Below are 15,153 nucleotides of genomic sequence, written 5' to 3' on the forward strand. Positions count from 1 at the left end.
TATACAACCTCCGACACAACACCGTCGGAGCCGCGGTTCCCCAGGCATAACACCTAGCCTGGCGGAAGATCTTCCCTTTGGTGGCGGTCGAGCCGAATCATCGCTCCCGCTACAATTTCATAAACTGACTATTTGATGAAATCCACATAAATGTGCCTACCCTACCTTTAAGTACCTACGTTTATGTTAATTTAGCTAATTCCAACCTACTTAATAAGCCAAATTACAATAATTAAGCCAATATTTTCCTAAGTGTGTGACATTTTATTTCCTGCATTCGGCCCCGGACGCATTAGGTATTTGGTAATTGTGTATCTGAGTACCCAATGTTGTAAACTCCACTATGAGCCAGTTCAACAAGAGCAAAATAAGTAAAACAATGTTTAAGCCCAGCAAAACCGCTCGTTACTTCATGAACATTACAGAATTTTGCTACTGGTTAGGACTGCCCGATATCTGGATCCGAGACAATTCGAGACCGAGATTGATATCGCGAATTCACGACATATACACCAATTTAGCTGTAGTTTTGATCGGCGCCCTGTTAATATTAGAATGGGGTGCTTTTTTCACGCAGCCGAATTTGACCGAACGCCAAGCATCTATCAGGGTGCTTTTCGGCATATCTCATCCGTTTTTGTATGCATTCATCTTGAATATACTGTTTTATGAAGAGAAGATTAGGGTCTTCTTGCACAAGTTGGTGGTGGAGCTGAAGGAGGTGTACAATGACGAGGAGATTGAGAAGGCGATGGTGAGGAAGATGAAGGTGTACTCGACGTCGTTCATGGCATTCTTTTATACGGCGATATTCTTTTACGGAGCGGATGCTCTGGTGAACGTCACGAGGAATGGTGAGATTTTTGAACAAAAGTTTATAACTTTCACATTTAGGACCTATCTGCTTAGTTATGAGTTTTAGGTGAGTATAATAAATAAATAATAACTAAATAAATATATTCGGGACAAATTACAGAGATTGAGTTAGCTTCGAAGTAAGTTCGAACCTTGTGTTACGAGATATTACCTACCTCAACGATACTATATTTTGTAATAAATACTTATAAGCATAGACAAACATCCAAGCCCCAGGCCAATCAGAAAAAGTTCTTTTCTCATCATGAAGAATCGAACCCGAGACCTCCGATGTCACAGACAAGCGTACTAACGTTGCGCCATAGAGGCCATCAAAAGACTTGGAAAAGACTAAAAGGCCACATTCTGCTGTATAGCTGATGGAATTGAGATTATAATAGTTTACTAGCCCATCACCAAAGAATCCAAAGTTTAATAACCTCTCCCTGGACTGACTCCTGGACCTGACTTGCGAACTTCCTTCGAGGCTTACTCAATCAGTGTAATTTGTCCCGTATGAGAATATTTAATTTATTTTATTTATTTCAAGACAGAGCGAAAGAGTAAGGGATATGTACGTCATTATAATGTATGTAATATATTTTTTAAGAGATCATATTTCCTGCCAACTTTAAACCCACCTGCATTATTTCCTCACCGTATTTACATCCAGGTGCTACATTTACGACGGTAGTGGCCGCCTGGCCTGAGGTCCAGGACAAGTCGCCGTTGGCTGACGTGTTCAGGGGGTTCTTCTACGTCGTCTTCTTGATGTTCATGCAGCTTCTGTGTGGCGTTTACACCACCGTCATCACGATGACCATTTGTCTCAGCCATCAGTACAAGAATCTGCAGGTAGTTATCTACACATTAATATTATACGTTTTAATTGTAATATTCAGAGATACTTTTACAATAAAGAAGATTTGATTTCCTCATAAGACTTCAATGAACTCAAAAATTAATACTTGATTTTAATGAACATTCTCTTTCTTTCCTTGCTTTCTAAATATCGTTATTTTATGGAAGTATTCATGCTTACATACCTAGTTATCATCACGCACTGGCGCAGGCGCAGCACATCAAGCATCTTTGGAAAAATCCTTGTTCAAAAGTGGACTTTGGTAGATGAAATGATGATTATAAATAAATTTGAGGATCCTCTGTATAACTGCAGTAATAATTTTAGAATTAGTCATCTTCAGTACAAATACACCTCTATGTTTGTATGTATGATGAGATCTACAAAACTATACAACGGGGTTTAAAAAATATTAATACATAAAATGATTTAAGAGGAAGGTTTATATGGAAAAATTCAACCTGTACGAAGCCGGGGCAGGTCGCTAGTCATCCATAAAGTCGCCATTACACATAAAAAGACTCGGGAGGTTCGTAGCGTGTAAGAGTGTAAGTATTTGTCAGATTTATCTATTAAAAAGTGTACGTATTGTTTCTTATTTACAGAGTTACTTTCACAATTTGAGAAGAATATTTGATGAGAATGTGAGTCAACGGCAAAAGGAAGCGAAATATTTGGATGGCTTCAAGCTTGGTGTAACTCTGCATGCAAAAACGTTGTGGTTAGTATTTTGTGTATATCTTGTCCTTGTTTACCTATTTTTTTGGTTAATGTTCACGCTAAACATGAACTAAACGCCGCTTCATCATACTAATATTATTAAGCTGAAGAGTTTGTTTGTTTGAACCCGCTAATCTCAGGAACTAGTGGTTCGAATTGAAAAATTGTTTTTGTGTTAAATAGACCATTTATCGAGGAAGGATTCAGGCTATAAAACATCACACTGCAACTATTAAGAGCGAAGAAATAATGGAAAAGGTGAGAAAAAAAAAAGGGGAAAATTATTCATCCTTGAGGGCTTCAATGACGCCTAAAATAACTATTCCACGCGGACGAAGTCGCGGGCACAGCTAGTAAAAGATATTAGACTGGGATTAAATCGTCCCAATTGTCCCACTAGGGGACAAGTTAGTGAGTACCTTTAGTGGGATTGACAGAGTAATTATTACCTTACCGGTATTTCCTGAGATTAGCGTGTTCAAACTAACAAACAAACTCTTCAGCTTTATAATATTAGTATAAACGATTAGCGCGTTCAAATAAACAAACAAATTCTTCAGCTTTATAATATTCGACGGCCTCGGTGGCGCAGCGGTAGTACGCTTGTCTGTGACACCGGCGGTCCCGGGTTCGAATCCCGGCCAGGGCATGATGAGAAAAGAACTTTTTCTGATTGGCCTGGGTCTTGGATGTTTATCTATATAAGTATTTATTATATTATAAAATATAGTATTGTTGAGTTAGTATCTCGTAACACAAGTCTCGAACTTACTTCGAGGCTAACTCAATCTGTGTAATTTGTCCCGTATATATTTATTTATAATATTTGTATAAAAGATTAGCGCATTCAAACAAACAAACAAACTCTTCAGCTTTATAATATTAGTATAGATTTGTTAAAGCCACGTCTGTTCTGGAATTTTTTAATTGTTTCAGGTGCAGACAGGAATGGCAGTCGATTTGCAACATCTTGTTCAGCTTGCAAGTTATACTGAATGTTATTGTTCTAATCCTGACGTTGTCTCAAATGGCGGTAAGTTTATTTCTTTGAAAAACCTGAAAAAGTATTCGAAGACACGTCTATACTAAAAAGTTATGTTTTATAAGATACAAACTCTAGCTCTTCCTGTAGATTAAGTGATTAACGAAAGAACCACAAAAAGCTAACCATTGATAGGTATACAAAGAGATTATTTGAGAAAACATCTTAATGTAGTTGCAATAAAGCTTGATGTAAAACGCAGTAGATCTGTTATGTGGTCATCAGTCTGATGTCGACTTTGATAAAGTCGGTGTTCTCTATTCGCTTCGGTTCCGATGGAGAACCCTTGTGTGACTTATTACTTAATAGAAAACTCCATTTTATTCCATTGTGCCGTGTGGTTCCCGGCACCAATACAAAAAAGAATTGGACCACTCCATGTTTTTCCCACAGATGTCGTAAAAGGCGACTAAGGGGTAGGCTTACAAACTTGGGATTCTTTTTTAGGCGTTGGGTTAGCAACCTGTCACTACTGAACGTGGCCATTCAGTTTTTTCAAGACTGTTGGTTCTGTCTACCCCGCAAGGGATATAGACGTGACCATATGTATGTATGTATAACTCCATTTTATATTGGCGGCGCGGCGGCCATTTTGTAGACTTCGTGTCAAACACGCGCACTTACTTTGATTGCAGACCGCTGGAAAGACGCTGTTCGCTCTGGTGTCAACTCTGTTCACGCTGATCTCCATCCTGAGCAGCACGGGTTTGTTCATGCTGAACGCTGGTGACGTCACCGTCGAGGTATTAAAATGTGCACCAAATGTGTACCTTGTTGTTTACTGCCAGCTAATGCTGGCAGTAAACTGAGGGGGTACGCTTTTAGGAACACCATCGATACTAATATCATAAAGCTGAAGAGTTTGTTTGAAGGCGCTAATCTCAGGAACTACTGGTTCGAATTGAAAAATTATTTTTATGTTGAATAGACCATTTATCGAGGAAGGCTTGAATAACATCACGCTGCAACTATTAGGAGCGAAGAAATAATGGAAAATGTGAAAAAAAAAAACGTAAAGTTCGGCGGTAGGAGCATAGGGCCCTCCTTAGACCAGGCTTGGGAAAGTTAGGCATTAGGTCATTATGCCTACCTGCAGTTGCATATTTTTTTGTTTATAGGTATGTACCTACATAGCATTATTTTATTTATTTATTAAAAACTTTACTGAGCCTTAAATGGAGAACGAAATGCTAATATGCAGTAATTTCTTTACCCTTGAGAAAATTAATCTGTAGATAATCTAAGGTTTACCCTAGATATAGAATTTATGCGAGTATTGCCCGGACCTTATTACCTACCACTGGTCATCAATCTAGTAGGTAATAAGTACCTCTTACAACTCTCACTTATAAGTCTTCTTATAAGTCTAGGCTATAGTCCCGGTTGTATCCTCACCACTCTGGAGAGGAGCCCGGGGTAAGCCCTTGACTATGGATCCTGGATTGGGTGAGTCAGGTTCACGAAGCGACTCCCGTCTGACCTCCGTAACTTTTGCAAAGGAACCAAACCCGTATTGATTATATGGTTACACATCCAGTTGCCTGAATGTGCAGGTTTCCTCACTATGTTTTTATAATTATAATACATGAACCTTTAATATTTGTATGCTTTAAACAGCAAGACATAGAGAACTGTACTCGTATTATTATTCAACAACTTTAACTTTGTACCTATGTTTGACAAATTAATTGATTGATTGTTTTCCCTCACCGTAACAGCATCGGTTAGTATTCAAACTGTCGAAAATAGTCTTTGGTACATGGCCGCGGTGGCATTCGAATCGCCTATATGCGCAAGCTTTTTCACCAGACACCTTACCGATTCGAAAATCGGCGCTCTACCCAACGCCCACTTATAGTATACATACATACATATGGTCACGTCTATATCCCTTGCGGGGTAGGCAGAGCCAACGGTCTGGAAAAGACTGAATGGCCACGTTCAGCTATTTGGCTTAATGATAGAACTGAGATTCGAATAGTGACAGGTTGCTAGCCTATCGCCTAAGAAAGAATCCCAAGTTTGTGTTCCTATCCCTTAGTCGCCTTTCACGACATCCATGGGAAAGAAATGGAGTGGTTCTATTCTTTTTTTTGTATTGGTGCCGGAAAGGCACTGTTATAGTATATCTACCTACTGTATAAAATATGAATATTAACAGGCTTTTCGCATACCAATGGCGATGTACCACTCGGGCTGGCACCACTGTCTCTCAGCCCCGGAGATCAGGAAGCTGGTGGTGTGCGCCATGAGGCAAGGACAGGTGGGTACTCAGACATAGCTAGAAAGGAATCCCATGCACCGAAGCATTGGTTAGAGATAAGGTCGACTATTGCAATGTTTTTATATACTTAGATGTGAATTTGCTGTAATTTATTGTGGTGCAATCTATACTAATATTATAAAGCTGAAGAGTTTGTTTGTTTGTTTGAACGTTCTACTGTTTTAAATTGAAAAATTATTTTTGTGTTGAATAGGCCATTTATAGAAAAAGGCTTTAGGCTATAAACTCTGTCAATGGCTATAAATTCACACTGCAACTATTAGAGTAAAAAAAAGGCAAATGTGAAAAAAAATCATCCTTGAGGGCTTAAATGATGCCCAAAATAACTATTCCACGCGGACGAAGTTGCGGGCATAGCTAGTATAGAATAATTGTATTGTATATAAATATAGCGGCACACGGGGGTTATAAAGTCGATCGAGCTGAGTTCCAGATCCAGGAAAATTAGTTATTCACATATTTTTACCCAAAATAATTTTCCCATATAAGATGGTCGATAGAGATCGATAATTATTGCGCCGCGGTCGCTATATTGAATAAAAATATGTTGTTACTATTATTTTTTTGGTGGTTTTTGATGTTTTAATGGAAAACCATTGGTTAGAAAAATCTAACGTCCGCCGAGCACAACTCGGTCACCCAAGTACTTATTGTAAAACCCCAACGGGAACCGAAAAAGCAACTGTGCAAGAAGCAACAATTTTTTTTAACAAGCTGTCTGTTTCGACTTCCTCAGCGTGAAACAATTACATTCACAGAAGTAGGAATAATGTTGGACTATATACATGCATATGGTCACGTCTATATTCCTTGCGGGGCAGACAGAGCCAACAGTTTTGAAAAGACTGAATGGCCACGTTCAGCTATTTGGCTTAATGATAGAATTGAGTTGATTGGAATATACAGATATACATGCATATGGTCACGTCTATATTCCTTGCGGGGCAGACAGAGCCAACAGTTTTGAAAAGACTGAATGGCCACGTTCAGCTATTTGGCTTAATGATAGAATTGAGTTGATTGGAATATACAGGGTGACATTTAAAACAACTGCATCCTTTTAAACATAGTCTATACCCATGCTTCTGAGCCGTTTGAGCCTATTTTTATTTAAATTAAACGTCATCATTTTCACATTTAAAAAACCCTCAAAAACTACGTCACACGCTTTATTAAAGACCAATACTACAAAAAGAAATTAAAACTAAACATGTAAATAAATGTCTGAAAAATAAATTATTTTTCTAGTATCAAGATCAAGTAAAGAACAGAGTTGTCGAGATCGCTCAGCTGAATGAATTGTGTCGTTGACCTCTGAATCTTACGCGTCGATTTTCCGCCGGCCGGGGTGATATGACGTATTTAGGATCGTGGATTTTGATACTTTTATTTTTTTTCGAACTTTCTTAAATATGCAACGATATTTTTCTTATAACGTTTTTAAATATCCTTTAGATGAGTACACTTAACAGTTAAAATGCAGTTGAATTAAAAGTCACTCTGTATATATGATAATAAATAACATACATACATAAAATCACGCCTCTTTCCCGGAGGGGTAGGCAGAGACTACCTCTTTCCACTTTCCACGATCTCTGCATACTTCCTTCGCTTCATCCACATTCATTACTTTCTTCATGCAAGCTCGGCGGTTTCGGGTACTTAATAAATAATCCTTAAAGTTATATCCTTAACGTGATCAGGGATGGTTATTATATTGAAATTTTATGTTATAAAGTAATTGCATCATATGGGTTGTAATTGCCATAGAATATGATATATTTTTTTCAGAAACCGGAAGTTCTATGGGCCCTCGGCATTGTACCAATGTCCTACGAATCCTACGTTTCGGTAAATATTTTATAATTTACATTTGTCACCCTTTCATCACCACGGAATAGACAGAGCTTCAGGCTTTTCGTTGGAAAGTACGTTCTTAAATAGTGCACTTGATGTCACGAACATATAACTTGACGCCTCTTTTGTTTTCAGATTGTAAAGTCATCGTACACAATATTTTCGGTACTATATTCACAGAATTAAGGTAAAAACCGGCCAAGGGCGTGTCGGTCTCGGCCTCTAAAAAAACCGCAACGGAATATAAGGTTCGTTTACGTTTCATTTCTATTTCCGCAATTGTCATCACTGTCATTCACAGAAATGAATGAAAATCATTTCGTAAGTTTGTTATTTTCATTTGCTTAAGAAAATCAGTCGTGTAAATAAATTCGTGAAAATCATACTGCATTTTTTTATATTCCCCGATTTGAGTCAACATTCCGACGCAACAAAATCTCTTTCATATAGATAAGAAACAAATGAGGATTGATATTTGTATCAATGTATCAAAAATGATGTGTAAATCGTTTCATAACTGACATCAAAAAAAAAAAGAGGGATTCTGCCAAAAATCATGTCATCAAGAAAAACAAAATGTTATTTGTGAAAAATGTATTCGTGATCAGTATTAAAATAAAACTTCTACTATCAACACACTAATGCGACCGGTGCCTCGTACGGAGCTAAGGCACGCGTCCTTACATTACAATAATACGTACAAAATACTTCTGCCGTCACGGAATAGAACGCGCGACACGACACGACGCGACGCGACGCGATGCGATGCGACTAGTTTGTATTATATGGAAATTTATGAAATTATGTATACTTACCACGCAGCGTGGATGAGATGGTTAGGTTGCATACACACAATACAGCGAAATAAATCTTTTTTGAATTAAACTTTTGCGCTGTCGCTTGGTCTCACAAATACTTTTAAATAAATTGAAAATAATACTAATAATAATTCTTTTTTTTTCAAGAAACGGAACAACTTGATTTTGAGTCTATAAAATATTTTCCGTGACAGCTTACAAATCTTAATATCATAAAATAATATGTTAATTACACATAAGGTCTCTGTGTAGCTCATGAAGTTACCTACATACATAATAAAAGGCGAAAAATTTTTAATTAATTTTTTGCAGAAGAAGTCTTCTTAATGAAAGTTTTTTAGGGAAATTCCCACAGTACCGCGGGATTTGAAAGATTTTCAAATACACTTATTGACATTCACAGAGACCCGAATAATTAAATTAATTGCAAATATACACGATATAAAAAAAAAATATATGTATGGCTTAATAAAAATTATAAGTCTATTTGACAATGGATAAAACTCAATCGAATGATCTCATCATTTAAGTAACAAAACTTTTGGACGGAAAATAATATAAAAAATTTCACACAATGTCTTATTCGAGCAGTCTACGCAAACATATTATTAATACAATGTCGACAAATATAATAATAACCTAAACTTATTATCTAATTTGTCTCGAGTCGCGCGCTTAATGAATATAAGAAGATTTTTTTGGTAATCAGAACAGGGATGGACTGTGTAATCTTAGATAGAGTAATGTAGTTTTGTAGAACACAGTAATATACGTCATTAAATAAAGGTTTATATACGTAAACCTTTATTTAATGACGTATATCACTTACGTACAATTTATATAATGGACTGTGGAGGGGTTGAAAATAAATAAATAAATAGTAAAACTAAAAGTTGTTTTAGTACGCCGTAACCTCCTTTATGACAGCACATTTTAGTGCACGGGTCTATAAAAGATATGTATCATAGATTTTTATACCTGTGAAACTATTATGTGAAACTAATAGAACTATGTGATTGCACTGAGCATTAAGATATAAACTTGGAGATAATTATTTTTATTTATTTCATTTACAAAATATAGGTACAAATTATTAATTATTATTAAAAGAGAAAAGAGAGCACGAAAAAAAAAAGCACATGCTATTTTATATTATAAATTGTGTAGTCCGTGTAAATCGTTTGCCAAATGCAACCAGCCTTCTGTGCTGGCTGTCTGGTGTCTGGCTGTGCCTATTCTTTGACCTAAGAAGTTCCCAGCCCTCAGGTCAAGGTTAGATGTATAAAGTAAAATTCTTTGAACATCATCATTAGGGACAGTTTTCACAATATTAAGTTGAAAGTATCTTAAGTCCATCCCTGTTCTTGAAAATACAATACCATTCCTCAAAATCATACAGATCTGAGAAACGTCTAATTTTATTTTGAGATTTGACGCCTCCTCCGTAGTCACGTGAATGACGACAATACAAGAAAACACTTGTACAATTTATACTTTAAATATAAGTACATACGGTACATAATAAAATTAAAATACAGACACATAAGTGAACAGGAAAATTTTACTTATAATTATAATTATAAGTAAAATTTTTAGCGCGGCACATATTATTGTATGTTTGTAAATTCGGCATGCATATATGCTTAGTTGTCAGTTCATCTACTTAAAATGTCTACAGTATGATGGTGTACAAATTTAGTTTAAATAATTACACAGAATTGAGTAAATAAATGAGCTATATATATAAAGAAAACTTATAAGTGTTTAAATATATTGGTCTTGACATGGACAAATTAAGAAATAGATAAGCTTTGTGGATTAGCAACTATTTTTAGTATAAATGTAGGAAGTAGCCAAATGGCACTTAGTGGGAGAAATGTTTAAGATATTTTGTGAGCGAATTCGACTTATATTAGTCGGATGTACAGTGACCGATATAGCCATACCACCTGTTAACTCAGAAAGGTATACTTTTCTAAGTGGGCCACTGTACATGGAGAATATTGCATAGGAGCATATTATTATTATGATATGATGTACAGTGATCATGTGTTAAATGTTGTTTTTTTTATGATAAATATGTGTTTTCTATATAAATTATCCTTATTTTGTGTGAAATATTATAGGGATACGATGATATAGGTAAAAGTAGTATAATTGTCTTACTATGATTGTCTTTACATTGATAAGTTTTAGTTAAACAAAAAAAGGTATTAAATGTGTAAAAAGTAATTGATTTTTAATTTCCTCAATTGAATGGTGGAAATTACTTTCAGCACTCGTTAAAATTAATATCAATGATCAATATAAATTTGTACTGTTTTAAGTTTAAATATTTCTGAAAGATTATTATTTTTTATTACACGAGCTAGGTTTATCACGTTGAAAGGATTGATAAAATAAAATTGATCGAAACATTCTTATAATATTGGAAGTAAAATTTACGATAATTTTTATAAAGATCAGTTGATTTGTATCGAGGTCGCTGAAGGCGTTGGTTTAAACTTCGTCCGATAGTTAATACGGCACAGATTTTTGAAAAACGCTTAATAACCTCATGAATCCATACAATTTGAAATTATTAACTGAATGAAGAAAATCAAATTAACAGAGGGTCTGATAAATTTTACAGACTCATATGTTTATGATCGCGGCCTTAAATTAAAACAATAACTGTCAATGTGACAGTGACAGCTCTAACTTGGTTGTACGTAACGTACTCATATGTTTGCCGCTTTTTGAAAATAAATTATAATAGTTGTTATCTCCGCCCCGTGTTTTTTTAATTTCCGACGGTTATTTCTTACAAATCACGCCTTGAGGGATAGGCAGAGACTACATTCATACTCAGACAATTTGCGGTTTTTTCTTTACTTAGATAATTTGCGTTGAACTTGTACACAATGTGTTGTGTGTTAATGAATGTGTGTGTAGAATAGTGAGTGCGGCCGCTATATGAAGAACTCCCTGCGCTTGGAGACCCTGGGCCCCGTGGCGGCCGCCAGCGCCGCCGCGTCGGGGTCCGCCGCGTGCTCCGCGCCGCGCTCCTCCTGCGGCGCCGGGTATATATACATATATATGTATACCTTATACATGCCATGCCGTGTGGTTCCCGGCACCAATACAAAAAAGAATAGGACCACTCCATCTCCTTCCCATGGAGATTTTGACGGCCTCTGTGGCTCAGCGGTAGTACGCTTGTCTGTGACAACAGAGGTCCCGGGTTCGAATCTCGGCCAGGGCATGATGAGAAAAGAACTTTTTCTGATTGGCCTGGGTCATGGATGTTTATCTATATAAGTATTTATTATTATTATAAAATATAGTATCGTTGAGTTAGTATCTCGTAACACAAGTTTCGAACTTACTTCGAGGCTAACTCAATCAGTGTAATTTGTCCCGTATATATTTATTTATTTATTTATGTCGTAAAAGGCGACTAAGGGATAGGCTTATAAAATTGCGATCCTTTTTTAGGCATCATTAAGCCGAGCAGCTGAATGTGGCCATTCAGTCTTTTCGGGACTATTGGCTCTGTCTACCCCATAAGGGATATAGAAGTGACTATATGTATGTATGTACCTTATACATGTGCCGTGTGGTTCACGGCACTAATGTAAAAAATTGCAGGACCGCTCCATCTCTGTCCCATGGATGTCGTTAAAGACGATTGAGAGATAGGCTTATAAACTTGGGATTCTAATTTCAGCCGATAGGCTAGCGACTTGTCACTTTTTGAATCTCGATTCTATCATTAAGCCTAACAGCTGAACACGGCCTGTTTTAAGACTGCTGACTCTATCTACCCCGCAAGGGATATAGAAGAAAGTGAATGACTGACTGACATCTCAACACACAGCCCTAAGTAAGTAAGTTCTTTATGTGATCAAGGGGTGCACTAAAAGAGGATTTCCCGAAATTCCCGCGGGAACGGGAATTATACTGATTGTCTGCGGTTGTCCTCTAATAAAAATATATATTACCTGTGTGAGATATTCTCCCTTATGTCTGGAGAGGGCTCGCACCAATACCACCGCGACGATGATCAATAGCACGAAAATCAGCGCCAACACGGCTGAAACAAATAAATTCATATACATGTGTATAAACGAACCGCATTCAATATAAAATGTGTGAATTGTGAATAACGTTGCGATTTAACTAAGTCCACTATAATGAGCATGATGACAATGTTTTTTTTTGCTTCGGTGTTAATTTAGTTTAACAACAAATAAAACATTGGTCAAATAATGGCGTCAATAAACAATTAAGTCAATTAAAAAAAAACCGGGCCGAGGGTCTTTTAGGGTCGTGTCTAAATAAAAACAGAATTTTTCCCGTTCAAGACACGTCCTGTCGTCTTAGTCTCGATTTCGATTGTCGATTGTCCTTTTTTTTCACAGTCTGTCAGTCAGTTTTGGTCATCTAAATTGTCAAGTCGAAAAGTGTTTGTCCATGAAGGCTGAACGGCCGCTACAAGTGTGTATTGTATTGTACATACATACATACATACATATGGTCACGTCTATATCCCTTGCGGGGTAGACAGAGCCAACAGTCTTGAAAAGACTGAATGGCCACGTTCAGCTATTTGGCTTAATGATAGAACCGAGATTCAAATAGTGACAGGTTGCTAGCCCATCGCCTAAAAGAGGAATCCTAAGTTTATAAGCCTATCCCTCAGTCGCCTTTTACGACATCCATGGGAAAGAGATGGAGTGGTCCTATTCTTTTTTGTAATAGTGCCGGGAACCACACGGCACTATTGTATTGTATTGTACTGTACTGACTGGCTAGTATCGCCTCATCCGTCTTGTGGTAGTCGAGCTCGCGCGACAGGTCGCCGAGCGGCGGCGGCCGCGTCTCCGCGCGCTCCGGCGGGTGCGTCACGGGCTCCACGCCGCAGAAGTCCTCGTGGAGGCGCAGGCCTGCGGGCGGGGGGGTAGCTTTCAATCTTACATGTTACATACATACAATCACGCCTCTTTCCCTGTGAGGTAGGCAGAGACTACCTCTTTCCATTTGCCACGATCCCTGCATACTTCCTTCGCATCATCCACGTATTATTCGTTCGGGTACTTTTGACCTGACCCTTCTTAGAATCTTACATGTTGTTTGACATCAATTCATATGATCTCGTCTTGAAAGACTGACAGCCCACTTAAGTTAATTTGTGATAGAATTGAGATTCAAATAGTTTATCCATACTAGTAATAATGTGAAAAGATTTTTACTTTTGTATGTTTGTGACGAATAATAGTGCCGCGTGGTTTCCGACACTTTAGAGTATATCATTATCTTTCCCATGGATGTCGTAAAAAGCGACTATGGAATAGGCTTGTAAACTTAGGATGGGCTAGCAAGCTGTCACTATTTAAATCTACGTCCCGTCATAAAGCTATACATTTGAACGCCATTTCAGGCCGCATTTCTAAAATTTCCCAAGAGAGCGAAGCCCAGCGCATTTGCTAGTTATTAGCATACTTGACAATAACCTAACCGTATTGTATGAGACACTATTGCGACAGATGCATACCGATAATTGTACTGGATGTACCAGTAGCCTCATAGTACAACTGAAGCGTGAGCGTTGAACCGCTTACGCATGTTAAGCAACCCCGGGCGCAGTCGCCAGTTGGATGGGTGACCGCAAGTGGCTCAATATTATCTCTGGGCTTCGGAAGGCCTCAATAAACCGTTAATTCCTGCTGTTATCTCTAGAACCGGTCACAAAGACTTTTCGAGACACCATTGTTGTAAAAAGTCTTAATTAAAATACTCATGTATCAATGATGTTCGAAATCTTACCGTCGCCATCTTGCGACCTGACATTGGGCGGGGGGTCCTGCTGGAACAGCAGTTTGAGCGGAGATGTCGTCAAACTCCACTCGACTGACGCAGCCGACGAAACCTTCCGACATTGACTCGTTCCGACCAAATATGTACTTGTATTGTATGGGAAACTATTGCGACAGATGCATACCGATAATTGTACTGGGTATACCAGTAGCCTCATAGTACAACTGTAGCGCGAGCGTTGAACCGCTTACGCATGTTAAGCAACCCCGGGTGCAGTCGCCAGTTGGATGGGTGACCGCAAGTGGAACAATTATTATCTCTGTGCTTCGGAAGGCCTCAATAAACCGTTAATCCCTGCTGTTATCTCTCGACTTTTCAAACGCGTTTAATTTAAAAAATGTGACACCATTGTTGTAAAAAGTCTTAACTAAAATACTCGTGTCTCAATGATGTTAGAAATCTTACCGTCGCCATCTTGCGACCTGACATTGGGCGGGGGGTCCTGCTGGAACAGCAGTTTGAGCGGGTAGATGTCGTCGAACTCCACTCGACTGACGCAGCCGACGAAACCTTCCGACATCGACTCGTTGCGACCGATGTACATGTACTGAATGTTGTTGAATTGGGCATCGGCAGACTCTTTGATGTCGAAGTGGTACTCTTGAACCTCGTTATTGTCCACCTGGGAATAAAAATTTATATAAATACTAAAGTGGAACTAAAGTGGAATCAATCCCGCGGAAACTCCGGGATAAAAAGTAGCCTATATGTTATTCTGGGTCTTCAGCTACCTACATACCAAATTTCCACGTAATCGGTTCAGTAGTTTTTGCGTGAAAGAGTAACAAACATCCATACTGACATCCTGACATAATCACAAACTTTCGCATTTATAATATTAGTAGGATATAAAGAC

At 37.9% G+C, this 15,153-nt stretch overlaps 2 protein-coding genes across 2 annotated transcripts in view; one reads left to right on the forward strand and one right to left on the reverse strand.

Moving 5' to 3' along the window:
- The first annotated feature begins 751 nt into the window (after positions 1-751).
- Positions 752-7,839, forward strand: LOC106132479 (uncharacterized). The gene is made up of 7 exons (XM_060945770.1): positions 752-854; positions 1,529-1,710; positions 2,323-2,438; positions 3,374-3,470; positions 5,641-5,742; positions 7,555-7,614; positions 7,756-7,839. Exons 1-7 carry the CDS (start codon positions 752-754, stop codon positions 7,804-7,806), a joined length of 711 nt encoding a protein of 236 aa, XP_060801753.1. The 3' UTR covers positions 7,807-7,839.
- Positions 7,840-8,205: 366 nt separating this feature from the next.
- The window catches only part of LOC106132495 (neurexin-4), a 38,805-nt gene continuing 31,857 nt past the window's right edge, over positions 8,206-15,153 (reverse strand). Inside the window, exons 23-26 of the mRNA XM_060945732.1 lie at positions 14,703-14,919; positions 13,229-13,366; positions 12,422-12,513; positions 8,206-11,488 (exon numbers count right to left, since the gene is read on the reverse strand). Of these exons, the coding sequence (XP_060801715.1) occupies positions 11,390-11,488; positions 12,422-12,513; positions 13,229-13,366; positions 14,703-14,919 (546 nt within the window). The 3' untranslated portion in view covers positions 8,206-11,389. The remainder of the gene's footprint in view (positions 11,489-12,421; positions 12,514-13,228; positions 13,367-14,702; positions 14,920-15,153) is intronic.

The sequence above is a fragment of the Amyelois transitella genome, chromosome 9 (assembly GCF_032362555.1).
Source record: "Amyelois transitella isolate CPQ chromosome 9, ilAmyTran1.1, whole genome shotgun sequence".
In the NCBI taxonomy this organism is placed as follows: Eukaryota; Metazoa; Arthropoda; class Insecta; order Lepidoptera; family Pyralidae; genus Amyelois; species Amyelois transitella.

Coding starts and splice junctions, on each gene's coding strand:
- LOC106132479 (XM_060945770.1), top strand. CDS start 752: ATGGTGAGGAAGATGAAGGTGTACTCGACGTCGTTCATGGCATTCTTT. Junction 1,711..2,322: donor ATCAGTACAAGAATCTGCAG/GTAGTTATCTAC, acceptor TCTTATTTACAG/AGTTACTTTCACAATTTGAG. Junction 3,471..5,640: donor TGACGTTGTCTCAAATGGCG/GTAAGTTTATTT, acceptor GAATATTAACAG/GCTTTTCGCATACCAATGGC.